The sequence below is a fragment of the Trachinotus anak genome, unplaced genomic scaffold (assembly GCF_046630095.1).
Source record: "Trachinotus anak isolate AG129_WGS33_773 ecotype Australia unplaced genomic scaffold, CSIRO_AGI_Tana_v1 ptg000003l, whole genome shotgun sequence".
Classification (NCBI taxonomy): Eukaryota; Metazoa; Chordata; class Actinopteri; order Carangiformes; family Carangidae; genus Trachinotus; species Trachinotus anak.
In genome coordinates, this window is record NW_027273854.1 from 23,437,559 (window position 1) to 23,453,641 (window position 16,083).

Below are 16,083 nucleotides of genomic sequence, written 5' to 3' on the forward strand. Positions count from 1 at the left end.
CACAAAGACCAACACGGGCAACCAAACTGAAGTCACAGCAGAGCACAGACTCCCATCCCCACAAACTGAGGGGCTACAGATTTGATATATAATGTTGGCAGGTTCTCATTCACACTTTACTTTTGAATATGTCTGTGTCAGAAACACAGCTATCCTTCACAGGCTTTAAAAAGAAGGAAAAACTCCATGTTATAGCCTAAAGTTTTAACAGGAAAAAACATTTTGTCAAAAGAAAGGTTGGGTTCATGAGAAATTAAAGACATCCTTGCTCAGTACACACAGAGGTTTTGTTGCTACAGCCTTTCTTATTCTGGTATGACCAGTCACTCAAGAGCCATAATATATACACATTTTATATTACTTTATAAAGCAACCCTGTCACAGAAGTAAAACCAGAAATAAACACATTGTACCTCACTAGAAGATATGTTTACTGTTTTTGACATAGTATCATGCTTTAAGTTGACACAGTGAAGCTAACAGCAAGCAGTTGTTTTTTTACACATCTAGCAGATATGGAACAGCATTATCATTTATTTGGAGATGTTTCTCCGTCCACCTGATGAATTTAAGTCTAATATTCATTCTCTTTTAGCTCAGTTTTTGGTCTCTACCAACTCCCGATGGAAAATCTGGTTCTTTGGCTGCTAAATGCTCCGTACTGTGCAGAACTCACAACATGTCTTCTAGACTGGTACGTTAACAGCTGTTATTGCTAATGTTAGCTATATAGTCACTGTTGATACAGTGACCACATGCTTTCAAAAGCATGTGGTCAAAAACTTGTATTTCACATGTCGCTTTGGTCTTTGAATAAATCTTGCTAACCTGAATTTTGATGGCCTTGCCAATGTCATTGCTCTCTTGCTTGTCTACAATGGAATAGAAATAGAAAGCCTTTATTGTCATTGTATTGCAAGAAAAAATAGACCAGATTTAAGGTGCTACTCCATGTGGTGCCAGAAGCAAAAGAAACAGACACTCACACACGCACATTTCAAAGCGGTTAAAACAATAATAAATAAGTAGATCATTATAAAAGTGACTATTAAGACTATAAATTAATATTGCAGAGATAGAAAAATGAGATAGAAAAATGAATGTAGATTTAATGTGATATTTCACTTAAAATATATTGCACATTTTGTATACTTGTGTTTGTTAAAAGTACTGATCGCCTGTGGAAAAAAAATTGTTTTTGAGTCTATTTGTCCGGGTTTTGTGTGACCTGAAGTGCCTGCCAGAGGGCAACAGGTCAAACCGGTGATGTCCAGGATGTGAAGTGTCTTCAGTGATGTTTAAGATCCATTCAAAAATTAAAACTAAATTAGTGTTTTAGTTTAATTTGTGACCTATAGCAGAAATATTAAGATTACATCATTACTGCATCAAAATAAACATATGGTTGTTTATAGAAATCCAAAACAAGAAAAAAGAAACTAGCACTGTTTTTGGTTTGATTGGTCATCCAGTTGGACCCATGTGTACTGTACAAATTTTTCATACACACACACACACACACACACACAAACACACACACACACACACAAGGTGACCCACTCACAATTAAAGCCTAAAATTGAAAGCAGTAGTCAACTGCCTGCTGTTTGTGTTCCCTGGTATCATCACAGCCTCTGTTATTTCTTCTACCACTTGTTTCAAGCAGCAGGTGAGATGAGAGTACTAAAGAGTACAGGAGCTTAAAACAGACCAGTGACCAGTACTGGGGTTGTGATCCATACAGTAGATTAAGAAAAACGTCCAGACCTTGTGTTGTATTTTCTGAATAAGGATGGAACAAAGAAAAACAAACACAAAGCTGAGTGCATGTCATTTTATTATCAATACATCTTATCAAGAAACATTCAATATCTTTTACACATACAGGGAAGGTCTACAGAGTGGCTCTGGCACTAGAAGACCACGGCGAGACCAGGTGTCACTCCCACTCTCCTTTGTTCTTATCAACGCATTTTGTTTTTTTCTCTTTTTAGTATTTTTCCACCTTTACTTCCAGCGTCCACCAACCTTCCCTTTGCCATGGACCTTTTTACTGTGGGAGGAAGAGAGGGAAAGTAAGGAAGGATGTATGAGTAGAAACATATTAACAGGAGATAATTTGAATTAAAGCTACTACTCACAATTTCTGAGCATGTTGGATTCTGTTCAGCAGCACAATTATCTTCAGGAGGCAAGCAAAAAAGAATTTGAAGGTAAGAATAAAATCATCAGTGTATACACTAGATCATTTCACTCCTGTTCATTTTCCTTAACATTTCTGTGAGCAGTCTCAGTAGTACCTCATATTTCTGGTGTTTCATGTGCTCCATGAAGTCAAACTTCTCAGACTCAAGCTGGTAGATCCAGTTCCACATCTCCTGGGCCCGTTGCCTTGGAAACACAAAGACAAAATTTGGGCACCAAAAGACACATTACATAGCTTGAATGCCATAGGTCTATTGCCACCAGAGCACACTAGTATGACACCCCACCACTTTTTTTTTCTCCAAGTGATGAAATAAAATCTGCATTTTGCATAATCCAGTTGAAATTTTAAGAGCTGGAAGATCCAATCATCACTAAAGTGTATGTCATGCAAGAGAGCTAATAAAAACAAATGTAAAGGTCACAGTTGTCATATTAACAATGATGGTGTAATGATTAATTTCCAAAAATCAATCATGCGTTGAGTAACATGCAAGAAATCATTCCTCCTTAAAATTGGCTGGTAGCTGCCAGTAGCCTCTGAGCTGCACAGTGAATGAAATGTTTTTTAGTGAAGATGAAAAGGCAGAATGTTTATACATTCATCATTCGCTCTTCTGACACTTCTTTATTTGTGACGCATGTACACAGAAACATGACAAAGTCAGACTTGTGCAGCTTCCACAGAGCTGCTGGAAATTTGTCAATTCATGAACGATAACCATCAAAATTCACACCAATTTTCAAAACAATGTGTCATTGAGTTCAGACAGGAGGACAAAGCAGGTTTCTTATTTCTAGGTAACTACTGACTTTCTTTGTCAGCTGCAATGACAACTGGACAACTGTTGCTGGCAGATTTTATCAGTTCCAGCTAACTAGCAATTTTTTTTTTCGGTGATTCAGGCTGACTTTTTAAGACAAAGCCTGTAAAAGGGTCTTAAATATGCACCTAATTGCTGTATACATGACGTCATGTTAAACAACTGAGGCTAAAGCTACATCAAACTTACATCTTCACCAGACTGTAACATTGTAACAAGGTTGGTTGCGTTATTGGACTGTAAAATCCAACAATAAGTAGGACAGAGCTCTAATGTTAGTGTACTGTTTCCATAGTAGTTTGAACTACTTCTTCTTAATAGCTTCATTAGCTTAGCTACATATGTCCCTTGTGTAGCTTTGCTGTAGTTCAACTTTTTCCAGTGTTAAGTAATTGGAAGCTTGTAAAGCTATGCTGTCAAAGTAGCTTCCCCAACACCTTCAGTGAACCTCCAGCAGTCCCACAGATGCCTCTTTGCCCTGTGTGGAGAAATTCAAGGCGTTTTCAAGGTGTTTTTATCGCTATCCTATGATTGGACGATTGCCGTTCAAGGGAGGGGTTTAAAAAATGGTCAAATGGTAAAGTCTATCCTGAATTTATTATCACTATTCAATATAATACAATATAAATCTAGAAATTCATTAGTTCAATCACGTTTCAGGTTATCAATACCCAGTTTAAAGCTGCTGTAATGGTGTAGGATTTGGAGGAGACTCACTTGAGCGCATCCTCTCTCATATTGTCGATGGTCAGCGGCTGCCGTCTGTCAGCCAGAGTCTTCTTCTTGATCTCTCTGCCTGTGAGGCGCTTGCCCCTCCTCGACTCAGCCTGGGACAGATCACACGCAGTCCACAGTCACCCTGTGTGTCATCATCTCCTAATCATCATCACTACTGAGAATAACAGCCCTTGTCTTACCTTGGCCAGGAAGCCTCCAAAGTTTGCTCCCATGCCAGACAGCACCTTCTTCTTCTTGGCATCATCATCAGCCTTCCTCTTGGCCTCCTCTTCCTCTTTTCTGTGACGCTCCTCCTGACAGATGAAGAAGGATGGGGTGATAACGGAGCAGGAGAACCACGTTTACATATTGAATTGCATTTTTGAGCACCAGGAAGGAAGCGTTTGTGCTGAATGACAAGCAAAACTGAAAGAAATATAAAAATGGTGATGATGTGATTTTTGCTGGGTCTGTCCCAATCAACCATGTTCCCCTAGGTGTGGAGAGTATGATTTATAGGGCATCTCTATCTCCACCACAATGCTTCATTTATAATAATAGGTTGTGATACATTTGATCTTTATCAAAAAATTGCAGCTCCTGCAATTTGGATACTGAACTTGGCAATATTGTAATTTTGATAATATTTTGATTAATTGTTCAGCCCTACTTTTTATACACTTTATGCCTAAATATATTAATGAATAGAAAGAGTGGTTGTACTTAGTTTGATAAAAATAAAGAAACACAATTATATTACAGTTTTAGTCATCAAATATGAACATTTTATGATTTGTAACATACAATGCTTGAGATACAACTTAGAAAAAGACATTTTTTACACAATGTAATAAAGTTTGGTCTGTTTATGGACCAGTTAAAGTTGTTGGTGATGAATTTGTAAATTTGTGTGTGTGTGCATGTGTGTTACCGCAATCCTGTTCTGTCTGTCCTTTTCCTTCTCTGCTCTGACCCTCTGGATCTCAGCTCTCTCTGACCGACGGCGCTCCTGATGGAGAGCAAAGCAAAGAAGCCATACATTTTAACACAATTTCTCAAGTAAGTAAGTATTAAGTTAGTCTTTTAGTACGTTTAGTTAAGTGTAACACCTAATTAGCTCAGTTAAATAAATGCAGTAAATGTGCTCGTCTATTTCTGTTGAGCTTACAATTCGGTCTTTGAGGCCAATGAGTTCCTCCTCATCCTTCTTCCTCTGCTCGAAGTGGGCATCGATCAGAGTGTGCAGCTCCAGTAAGTCCTTCTCCATACGCTTTCTGTGGATGTCCTATTGGAACAAGACAGTTGTAAATTTCCATGTGGGCAATGCTAAATTCCTCAGTTATGATTCAATTAAAGCTGATTATTTTACCACTGATACATCTGTTGGATTATGTGTGTATCCAGGCCTCACACCTGGACAAGATCTCTTAAAAAATCCAACCTCTTGGCTCCTCTGATTAACTCTGATAGTGTATAAAAGTATTTCTGCACCTGAATTGTCACTCAAATATGAGTGGAACCAAGCACCCGCTGGTCCCTTTGAGACCAAAAACATTCTCATGATGTCCTAAGAAAATGTCCTGGGGCCGGTTGCACAAAACACTGCAAGGTTTCTAACACTTAAGGTCTAATTTCTCCTTTGCTGTAGGAGTTGCTTTAGGTTAAGGAAAATTGCAGCTCCTGCAATATGGATACTAGTAATACTTTTTATACACTTTTACAGCGGTCTACTGTTTCCATGGAGACTGTGCTTGTCATAGGCTCACCTATTATCACTTCAGAAGCAGGTAAAATTAAAGAAGCACCACTATCTCATCCTCCTGTTGTTTTGACAGAAACTTTATTAGTCTTTAACTGACTTCAAGTCATTCCTAAAGTTTAAGACTAAGATATGGAGAAGACCTGAAATACTTAAATGACCATTTTAAAGAAACCTTAAGGAAAAAACTTAAGGGTGTTTTGAGCAGCTGTTTTTTTTTTAAGGAAACCATAACTCAAACTTTAAGGAAAATCTTAAGGTGTATTGTGCAACTGGCCCCTGGTCCACAGTGTCAAATGCAGCCCTCAGGTGTAGCAGCAAGAGAGACGTCACATCAGTCTCCATGGCAGTTCATCTGTTAATCAGTTGACACTGGACTGAACCCAGACTGAAACTGATCAAGGAGACAGCTACTGGATAGACAGCCAAAAATTTGACCTCTAGTTGACTTTCCCCAATGACGCTTATCTCCAGAGGCAACAGTTTGTTCAGGTTACACTAAAACACTGACAGCTGTTGTTCCCTGAAGATGAATGATGCCACTTCAAAGTTAAAGAAAAAAAAAGGGAAAAAAAGAAATGAAAGACATGAAAGAAAGACTAATCTGGTTTAATTCCCTTTTTCATAACTTACATCAAAATCCACCCTCTCTCCCTCAGGAATCTTTGGAGGGGCAAGTTGAGGCACCATGGGCCTGGAGACAAGAAGGAAGCACAAAACGTTAATGAGGTTATGATGAGAGGATAATTGAGAGAGATCAAAATAACATTAGGAGAATGTGTGATTTGGACTGAGAAAACAAGAACTACTGCAACCAAGGAGGAATAAAATACTGTGACTGAACATACTTGGGTTTGGGGCGCTCCTCCTCTGTTGATGAAAGAGAGAAAGATTAGCAAGAAAACGATCATATATAAAATATATTTTTAAAAATTCCTACAAACATGTGAAAGCTGTCAATATAGCTATTAATGTCACTAACAGCACAGCAAGCATTTGACTGAAAAAACAAAAGGTAACATGAAATAAAGCGATTGTTAGTTAATAAAAAACGAAGTGCAAAGACATCATGTTTATAATATTTCTAATATATTTTGTGATTATAGTCTGGAAGGTATGGCTGTTTAATTATTTAGGAGACCAATTACTCATACTCGAAAAGACAGCTTTCAATATTTTGCTTTTTACATGAGTTAAAACAGTCCTGAGACCGGAGTAGATGTATATTTAATGTGTTAGATAATTAATTTGGGGAAGAAATACTTCAGTCAACCAACATGGTGCTGAGCTTGAGGAGAAAATCATGGGTTTTACTCTTCAGGGAACCACACTAACAACTGTTTCTCACCTTCCTCCTGGGCATCTTGATCTGATGTACCAGCCACATAAAGACAGAATGGAAGATGGCGGGACAAAATAGCACATGGAGCATCGAAGGAGCCATTAATGATGGGTGAAAAGTACAAATGAGAAAAGCGAGGAAATAGAAAAAATAAGGTGAAAGAGAGGGAGCATGGAAGAAAAGATGGTGTGAGGAATGGGAGTACGGTATGAAGGAAGGAAGGAAGGAAGGAAGGAAGTAAGGGAGGAAAGTGGAAAGGAGATTGAAATAGATACAGATGGAAAAAATGAAGGTGGAAAAAATCAAAGGAAGGAAGAAGGAAATCAAAACACCAGGAGACCAAGAAGTGAAAACAGAAAGAATGGGAAAACAAAGTGAAATAGTAAGAACAGAGAAAAGTGTGGACAGATGGGGAGAGGAGGTGTGGAGTGATTGACAAAAGCCCCACGTTAACGTTTGATACTGCACAGACAGCAAGCTTAAAGAAATGTTCAGCATTTTGGAAAATACACTTTTTTGACTTTCTTGCCAATGAGAAGATCAATAGCACTCTCGTGTCTGCACAATAATGAAGCACCCAACAGGCTGTTAGCTTAGCTTAGCACAGAGTCTGGAAAGAGATTTGCCTGGTAGCTAGGCAACAGAATCCTCGTATTAGCACCTAGCAGCTAGCTGTTTTGCCGTTTTACGTCTTTATGCTAAGCTAAGCTAATTGGGTGCTGGCTGTAGTTTCATATTTATACAGACATAAGAATGGCATCAATCTTATAATCTAACTCTTGGCAGGAAGGCAAACAATCGCATTTTAAAAAATGTTAAACTGTTGCTTAAAAACTATCATTTCCCATCATGCAATTTTAGCCAAACTATTCATTGGCACGAATACAAACTGCCAAATTTGGCTGTAGGGAAATGTAGTTTTGTGGAACATTATTACATGATGCACATATGGATTTGATACACGTAGATTTGAGTTTTATTCACAAGCATTTCTCTGAGGTAGTTACGTTTAAGTTAAACATTAATGTTTGGAGCTAAAGAACAACGATCTGGTAAGCATGGGTTTAATGGTCATTACTGCATAGACATTACCAGTCAATAATTTATGTATAGATTAATTTTAAGCTAAGGTTTGTTCCAAAATGTGGTGGAAGTTTGGCCCTGCCCAATGACATTAAAATCCTCAGAGAAGATGTTGTAGAAGTAAAACTCACATCAGGTATGTGCATATGTATAATAATGACTGTCAGAGTACATGGTTGCAGCTCTGGAAATTAATAAAACATTGTACAACTTTTAAAGGCAAAACATGTCCCAAAGCAGTATAATATGTTTATGATCTTGGACTTGTCAATCTGCATTGGATTAATTATCTCCAAAAGTTAGACAAGAATCTGATAACTTTAAGGAACTAAATACTGAAGCTATCCCAAATAAATGTGTGGATTACATGTAGCTACCGACAAGAACTGAGAATTTTACTGCTGCTTACAAATTTAAAAAATAAATAAATAAATAAAATCAGTTGAAAAATGAAACAACATAAAGACAATCTAATATTTAAAAAGTGTGACCTAGCCTGAAGATGGACAAGCAGCAAACAGGGGGATTTCATTTTCACTGAAAATTGTTGCCTGCTGGTTGATGAGGATACTCAAACTGAATTAAAACAGTAAAGCAGTAAAATCTGACAGGTGAAAGATACTCAAACTTTCTGTAGAGCTGAGGGGAACTGCAGAACGTCATTATGAGTGACACCTATCACATTACACAGTCATTTCATACATTGTTGTGTAAACATATAGATTACTGCAGCTTTAAATGACCATTTGTTGATTTTTATGAAAATTCGTCTTTAATGAATATATTTTATTTTAATGTCAAACATATTGACTGAAGTGGACAAGATCATAAAAATATCATATTTGATTTCTATCTTTACAACACTGGCTACAACAGCAGGCAATGAGAAATGCAGTAAAATGCTCACAATGCTGACAAAGGCATGACCAAAACGGCAATGTGCTTATGACACATGACATTTATCCTTACAGCACTGATGTGATTCCCCACTTTCATTTAAGATTAAAATACAGTGCAGGTAAAAGATATATCTAGATGTTTTATCTCATTAAGAGACCAGGTGTGATTTAAATTGGGAGCAAAGAAAATGCTCCGTCTTCTTCTCTTTAACAAATAAATAAAGATACAAATTCCACCTGCATTTTGAGGCCAGTGAGGCCTAGACGGTATCTAAAAATGTGCCTGGTGATGACCTTACCTTGGTACTCTTGCTGCTCTGATAACCCGGACCAGTGGTTTCCGCCAATGGAAGAGCAAGATAGAGGGGGAGTTGATAGATCAGAGTTAGTCCAGCGTCACATGTAACTCACACAGTTATGAAGACGGAAAGGAAAAATGACTTCAGACAACAGGGAAAGATCATAATTATCATAATTGCAACACCCTTGGTCACTCTCACTGTTTACATTTTTGCACCATCTTATGACAAAACAAGTTTTATCCCCAGACTTGTGATACAACAGGCAGCAGTCCTGTATGTGAGCTCTGCTTCTGGAGTCCTCCTGACCTTACCTATTCCATCCTCCTCCACCTGCTCGGTTTCTTCCTCCTCCTCAGGCTCGGCCTCCTGCTCATCCTCAGCTTCTGGGAGAAAGGAGACCCATAGAAATGAATACAGTTTCCTGTCACACTATATATATATATATATATATATATATATATATATATATATATATATATGTATATGTATATATAGATAGATGTCGTTCACTGTGTCTGTTGTTCACTGTGTCTGTGAGAGAAATAATGTTTGACATCTGATTGAACTTACCCTCTGCCTGCTCCCTGGAGAGAAAAGGAAAGGGAATACAGAAAAAAATGTTTATGAGTTAACATCAAAGTTGATAGATTTACACTGGAACAGATGACAAGTGACTTCAAACAATAAACAGTGATTGATGCTGCTCTACTCACTCGTATTCCTCTTCTACATCTGACATGGCTGAAATAAAGAGAAACACTTGAGAATCTAATCAAGAAAATAATGAACAAAGTAGCAGAACACATGAAGTTATTGAAGGGGCGACTTGCTTGATTGATTTCAAAAATGCCAAGAAGTGATCATATTTTTGAATTTAGAACTGCTGAAAAAAATACTTAATGTATGCAGCAGGGACCACCAATGTATTTTCAAGCAATAATTTCAATGTTGTGTGACACAGGAGGCACACACAGTAAAGTAAAACTTTTATTTTGAAGGCAGGTAAGTGAAGCAGTCAGCGGGCGGCAATCATGGTCACATTTCGCTGTCATCATTCTGTGAGAGCACAATGGCCGTTTGATTTGGGACAACACTACGCTGTCAGAATTCAAGCACTATGCCTGTGAGTATACCGTGTACACAGTGTACTTGTGAGTGTACTTATCAAAGTATCTGATTTGAGACACTAGTTTTACTGACATAATACATAATAGGAATTCAAATTCAAGTCACTACCGTTTGCCCTCAGAGTAAGTTTTGTCGACACCCATCTGCTTGAGCTCAATCATTCAGCCTTATGCTCGTTCTCCACCACCGTGTTCCTCCAGCAAACATCATCTGGCGTCACCATCCCTGCACACAATACACAGTCTCAGTCCAGCCTGTTCTCGTCTGTGGTTCCCTGATGGTGGAACGAGCTGAGTGCTATCAGAATAAGGGCGTCCCTCTCTATCTTCAAGAATCTCTTGAAGACTCATTTCTTCAAAGAGCACCTCCTTTCCTAACACCTCTAAAACCCTAACCTGCCTAACTAGCACTTACATGCACTTTCAGTACACTTCTTTACATGATCTCCCTTCTCTTATTGAATAGATGTAATACTTAGTACTTACACCAAGGTCTCCTTCTGCACTGAAGCTTTAGTGATGTCTCTCATTTGTAATTTGGATAAAAACATCTGCCAATTGAGTAAATATAAATCACAGGTGGTTACAGCCTCTACTCTCCTGTGATTAATCACGTTGGAGATAGAAAAACACACACACAAGCACAGATGATGATACACAGTGACATGGTTTTCGCTATAAATTCTCTTTGAGCCGCCATTGTCCTGACGGTGCGCAGCGACAACTTCCTGGCAGGGAGCGCGGGGAGATTGAGGGAGTGTCAACAGGTGAGAATGTGACGAGGGTTAAACGCAGATAGACCTGGGCAGATAGAGTTTCTCTCACTTTCTAGTTTCCCCCACGCCCCCCTCTCTCCACCTTTGTCCTCTCTCACAGCTGTACTGATCTTTCCAACAAACTACATGAGATGATTTATGTTGAAACACTGTACAGATGAACAAGGTTAGTGCTGAAAGTCTGTAACTGGAGCTATTTAGATTTTACAATGTGTACAAAGTGCACTGAAACTTAACACCTCTATGTTAACAACTGGTTTGACAAGTTAACTGAGCAAGTGACAAGTGACTCATAAACTCAGAAAATATGTCTTCAGCTTGACTGGGGTGCTTTAACATGGGTCAGAGGTCTTTTTCACTCCATTATGTGCCCAAACCTATTTATATAATCTGTTTGTCATTATTCAAAACCTCAAGAAAAGTTGTTTCTGTCAAGATCTGATTGTAAATTTACATAAAATTCATCAGTCATCCCGTTTTCCCTCTGTTATCCCTCAACACCCTGTCATGCCCTCCCACCGTCTCCTATTTATCTTTCTATCATCAGGGAGAATTTATAGTGGCCCCGTGACTGTGCCTGAATTTATAGATGCAGTTACTGTCGTTGAAAGCTGTGCCCTCTCTTTCCTGTCAGTTGCTGTGCCCATTGCCCTGCCAGACCCTGCAGCTTGGCATAGTCTGACACCAAGTCCTTTCAACGGGTGTCTCCAATCTTCCATGCTCTATCATCGACCCCTTCTCTGTCTGTGTTTACACCGTTCAGACAGAGAACAGTCTATAAAGCTATCAACTCTCTTGGCAGTTTTTAACTTTTATTTTGTTTACTCATTTCAGATCCTTCATTTATTCTCATTATCAAGCCTGGGCAAAACAGAAAAAGACTCTTCAAGGACCAGTTCAACATTTGGGGGAATACACTTAGCTTCCTTGATGACATGACTGATACCTCTCTCATGGCTGTACTGTATATATGAGGTTAATATATGAGGTTATAGCCATAGCATGTTAGCCTAACTGAGCACAAGCACTGGAAACAAGGGGACACAGCTAAACTGGCTCTGTCCAATGGTGCTTCTAAAAGTTACAAAGCCTGGCCAAGAAATAGTCTGGCTTTTTTCACTTCTGTTAATTTATTAATTTAACCACCTACAATTTATATTTTCATAATAACAATGTACCAAATAACAATGTGAAAACAATGTGGAACAGATTGCTTGTGGTGATAAACCTACAGAGAGTTAGCACCTGAATCTGCAGCTCCCCTCTGCTTTACAGGGCGGTGAGTTTCAGCTCATCGTTTAGCTATGTGGCACAAGACTTTCCTGTTTTGGTTCAACACTCACATAGCTTCATTTTTGATTGCAGCAGGCAGCTGTTTTTTATACAAAAAGCTCACTCTCCCATCCAGCACCATAAAACATACTGGAGCATTTAGCAGCTACGGAGGCTAATATTTTCTTCAGGAGTTGGTAGAGACCAAAAAAGAGCAAAAAGAGAGAGAATGAATTCTGGACTTAGATTTGTCAGATGACCAGAAACACCAGAAACTACAAATAAATGCTAATGTTGCTGGATGTATAAATAACAACTGTTTACTAACAAGTTTGCCATATAAACTTACGTGAACTTCACAGTTTGTTTGTGCCGCCCCCAAATGAAGGATTAGTTACCTTTGGAAAGAGCCAAGTTAGTTGTTTCCTCATTTCCAGTTGGTACGCTAAGCTAACTAGCTGCTGCTGTTAGCTTCATGTTTACTGTAGGCTACAGACATGAGAGTGTCATCAATCTTTTCATCTATCTCCCAGCAAAGAATCAAATCTCCCAATGTATCAAACTATTCCATCAAGGGGATAAAATTGTATGTGTCTGTTATGAAATATGTATCTTATATATATTTGTTCTACATCAGTGATGTGCAGTGGCAGGCAGAGGTGAAGAACCAACTACAACCTGTCTGTCCTTCCTGTGCTGAGAGTCTTCCCTAATATCCCTCGATATCTTCACCTTTCTGCACTCCTTCCTGGCTGAGAAGGTAGGCCTATTAGGATTGTTCCTTTGAATTTACAGTAAAAAATATCAAATGTGCCGTGTAGAGAATATGGTCATCTTCAAAATATTTACCATTAACTGACAATGACAATTTCCTCAATATGCTTATATGCTGATACTTCTCAAACATAGTGCAGTTCATGCACAGATAACCCTACACCTTAATCAACAGAAAGGAAAAGATATCAATATGATAACAGAAAAGAGTATACTGACACTGATGATTAGGAAGAAAAGACTGAGGAAATAACCTTCTAATTCCCAAGTGTAATTTACACATGCTTCTGCACATAATGCAGGCAATATCATAGCTGATCTTAGAACAGCGGAAGCTGAGTTAAGGGCAGCTTGACAAGCACACTTCTCTCTAGCTAGCTATAGCCAGTCACCCGTCAAAGATCTCAGAATTATCCACAATGTCCAAAAAATACTGCCCCCCGCTCTGCTTGATGAGCTCCAGTCCTTGTCAACAGGATAATGCCATACCCAGAAAAATGACAGAAATTATAGCTGCGACAGCTGGTAATCAAGCCAGCTTCCAGAGACAGTAGCTTACTGCAGCCACAAGAGGGCAGTAAATTAGAAGATGAACGCAAACTGGCGTCAGATCCTTGATGGGTTAAAGCATTGTTGTGGTCAAGGTTTCTACATGAAAAATGCATTTGAAATTTCATGGGACCTTTATTATAAGAATCACCTCTAGTTCAGCGCCTTGCTCAAAGGCTTTTAGTGTAATCTCAAATGAGGGGGGAAGACCTGATTTTACCTAAAAGGTACATAAAGGTAAGACCTATGAATAAAAACGTGGGGGCCGTAGAGTGAGAAGATGGGGAGAAATGATGGATGGATGAATGAAAGGTGCACATTTCATTGGGGGGTGGGATGGAACCAGGGGATTAAGGAGAAGAGTCAAGTTCCAGCGGGCAACGGGCATAGGCCTTAGCAGAGTTAATTTTAGTCAAGGACAATGTGTGTGTCTGTGAGGTAAAGGAGAGTGAGTGTGCAACCACACCTCATTAGTGTTAAAGACAGGCTTTTGTAGGCTATTGATAGATTTTAGAGAGGAGAGGAGGAGACAACAGGTCGGTAAAATCCTTTTGAAAAAGAATCCAGCTGCAGGAGGTCCATTGCACAAATGAGAAGCCAGGTCTAGGACATTTCTCTAGTTTGTGGACTAATGAAAACAAGCTGACATTTTCTGTAAGGCTAGCTAGCTGAAGTAAATGAAATTATTAATCCAAACTGGGTTTAAGTAGCATACTGGGATGTTTAATGACCCGTCATTAAATACATTCAAGCCCCTTACCCTAACCTTAACCATCACAACCGAATACCTAACCCTTACCCTAAACCTAATTCTAACCCTAACTCCAAACCAGGTCTGATCCTTGAAACAGCCATTTACACTTGTGGGGTCCAGAATTTTTGTCCTCACAAAGCTGTTGGACCTCACAAGTATAGTGGGCTCCCAGTTTTGGGCCACACACACGTTCCCAACTGCAGATGACATTTGTTTGCACACACCTGTTTAATACCCTTCACTTTTCTCTGAGTGCTAAAGTTAGCCAATCTTACCTCAGGCTGTTAGCATTTCTGTATGTGGTTGGCAGTGGCCACATAGAAACAAAATGAAGGGTGGCAGGCTGCGTATGCAGACACCAACTTTCACTCATATACTGTACTCACAAAAGCCTAATTAGCTGTCAGACCTTTAATGGTTAGCTCTTAAGAAAGAAATGTAAGCTAGCTAACAGTGCTGTGGTGCTGGCACTAAATCAGAATACCAAAACCTTCAGATGATTTCTGCCATGTCCTGAATGCTTTTAGGAGAGCCTCCAGGAATAAGAATATGGACACAGTTTGGCACAAGTGTCTAAGTAGGGACCTCCTGATAGGGCAGTGTTAGTCATCATCCTTTGTCTCAGCTGCAGATTGAAACCCAAACCTGGAAACTGGACCACAGTACATATAAATAATCAACTCCTACATAATTCGCATGCTATGTGGTCATCTAAATAGTTGAAATTGTCCCTGTCAGTCTGAGTGCCTGCTACACTAACACAGACACCACAGATACAGATACTTGCAGGATGTGACAGTTCACAGAAGTCATTTGTTTAGAAACTCCTTTGGGTACAGACAGTTTTACCTTGTAACCATTCATTACATATGAGATATGAAATTAAAATATAAGTAGACATATTTAGTCACTTACCTCTGATAATATCTAGTTATTCACATGCAGTTTTGATAGCTAGGGGTTTTGGAGATATTCATCTGTGAGGTTTCTGCTGCTACTCAGATCCAACAGAGGTGAGTTTGTAAAGGTCATCAGCAAAAAGTCCTTCCAGAAACATTGTCTACATTTGTTTTGCAATTTGTGTGAAAACCCCTTTTAAGTCTGGTCCATTTTTCTCATGGCAGAGACAGACATAGGTTTAATACAGCTAAAGATTTCTTTACATTGTAATGGTTGTTTTTCCAGTGGTCAGAGACTAAAATGACACTAAACAACCAAATACAGTCGTTACATTTTTGGAATGATTATATTCAAGTTAACTATTGATTTTTATCCATTTCACAACTGTATGAAATTAACTTGCTGAGACTTGAATCTTTAGATAGTTAATTCATTTGTATTTTTTGTGACAGTATTGTTCACGGCAATGGAGATGTTTTGTTTTGTTTTCCTTCCTCTGTGGTGCATTCAAAGACACTCAGACACCCAAGATTTGAATCTACTGCTGAGAAGAACAACTGACAAATTATGCAACTGAAAAATCAAGCTCAGCAGACATATACATGTACGTAATATTTGAAAGAACAGTAACATTTGGGTTGAATAGTGAAGTTGTTGGCATTAAAAGGGCTGCTGATTGGCCAGTGACTCCCATGACGTACCATCCTTAAACACACCAACAAGGAAGAGTTTCCAAAGCACTGACAAAACTGAATACAGACAAGTGCCCACTGTGATGAACGATACCATAGAAGAAGAGA

The 16,083-nt window shown here is 38.8% G+C and overlaps 1 protein-coding gene and 1 long non-coding RNA gene across 3 annotated transcripts; both read right to left on the reverse strand.

Moving 5' to 3' along the window:
• Positions 1-1,820: 1,820 nt before the first annotated feature.
• On the reverse strand, positions 1,821-9,514 carry tnnt1 (troponin T type 1 (skeletal, slow)). 2 transcript variants are annotated; one of them, XM_071474717.1, is made up of 12 exons: positions 9,443-9,514; positions 9,129-9,146; positions 6,854-6,874; positions 6,354-6,375; positions 6,139-6,199; positions 4,915-5,031; positions 4,678-4,755; positions 3,947-4,060; positions 3,747-3,856; positions 2,301-2,391; positions 2,142-2,182; positions 1,821-2,053 (listed from the first exon to the last, which is right to left on the reverse strand). In XM_071474717.1, the coding sequence occupies exons 5-12, from the start codon at positions 6,193-6,195 to the stop codon at positions 2,008-2,010; spliced, it is 654 nt and encodes a 217-aa protein (XP_071330818.1). In that variant the 5' UTR covers positions 6,196-6,199; positions 6,354-6,375; positions 6,854-6,874; positions 9,129-9,146; positions 9,443-9,514; the 3' UTR covers positions 1,821-2,007. The 2 variants fall into 2 exon arrangements, with proteins under 2 accessions (XP_071330818.1, XP_071330819.1); XM_071474718.1 differs by lacking the exon at positions 6,854-6,874.
• A 329-nt stretch (positions 9,515-9,843) lies between these two features.
• Positions 9,844-13,443, reverse strand: LOC139618627 (uncharacterized). Its single transcript, XR_011689760.1, has 3 exons — positions 10,745-13,443; positions 10,368-10,484; positions 9,844-9,872 (listed from the first exon to the last, which is right to left on the reverse strand). It is a non-coding gene; the product is annotated as an uncharacterized lncRNA (long non-coding RNA).
• Positions 13,444-16,083: the final 2,640 nt, after the last annotated feature.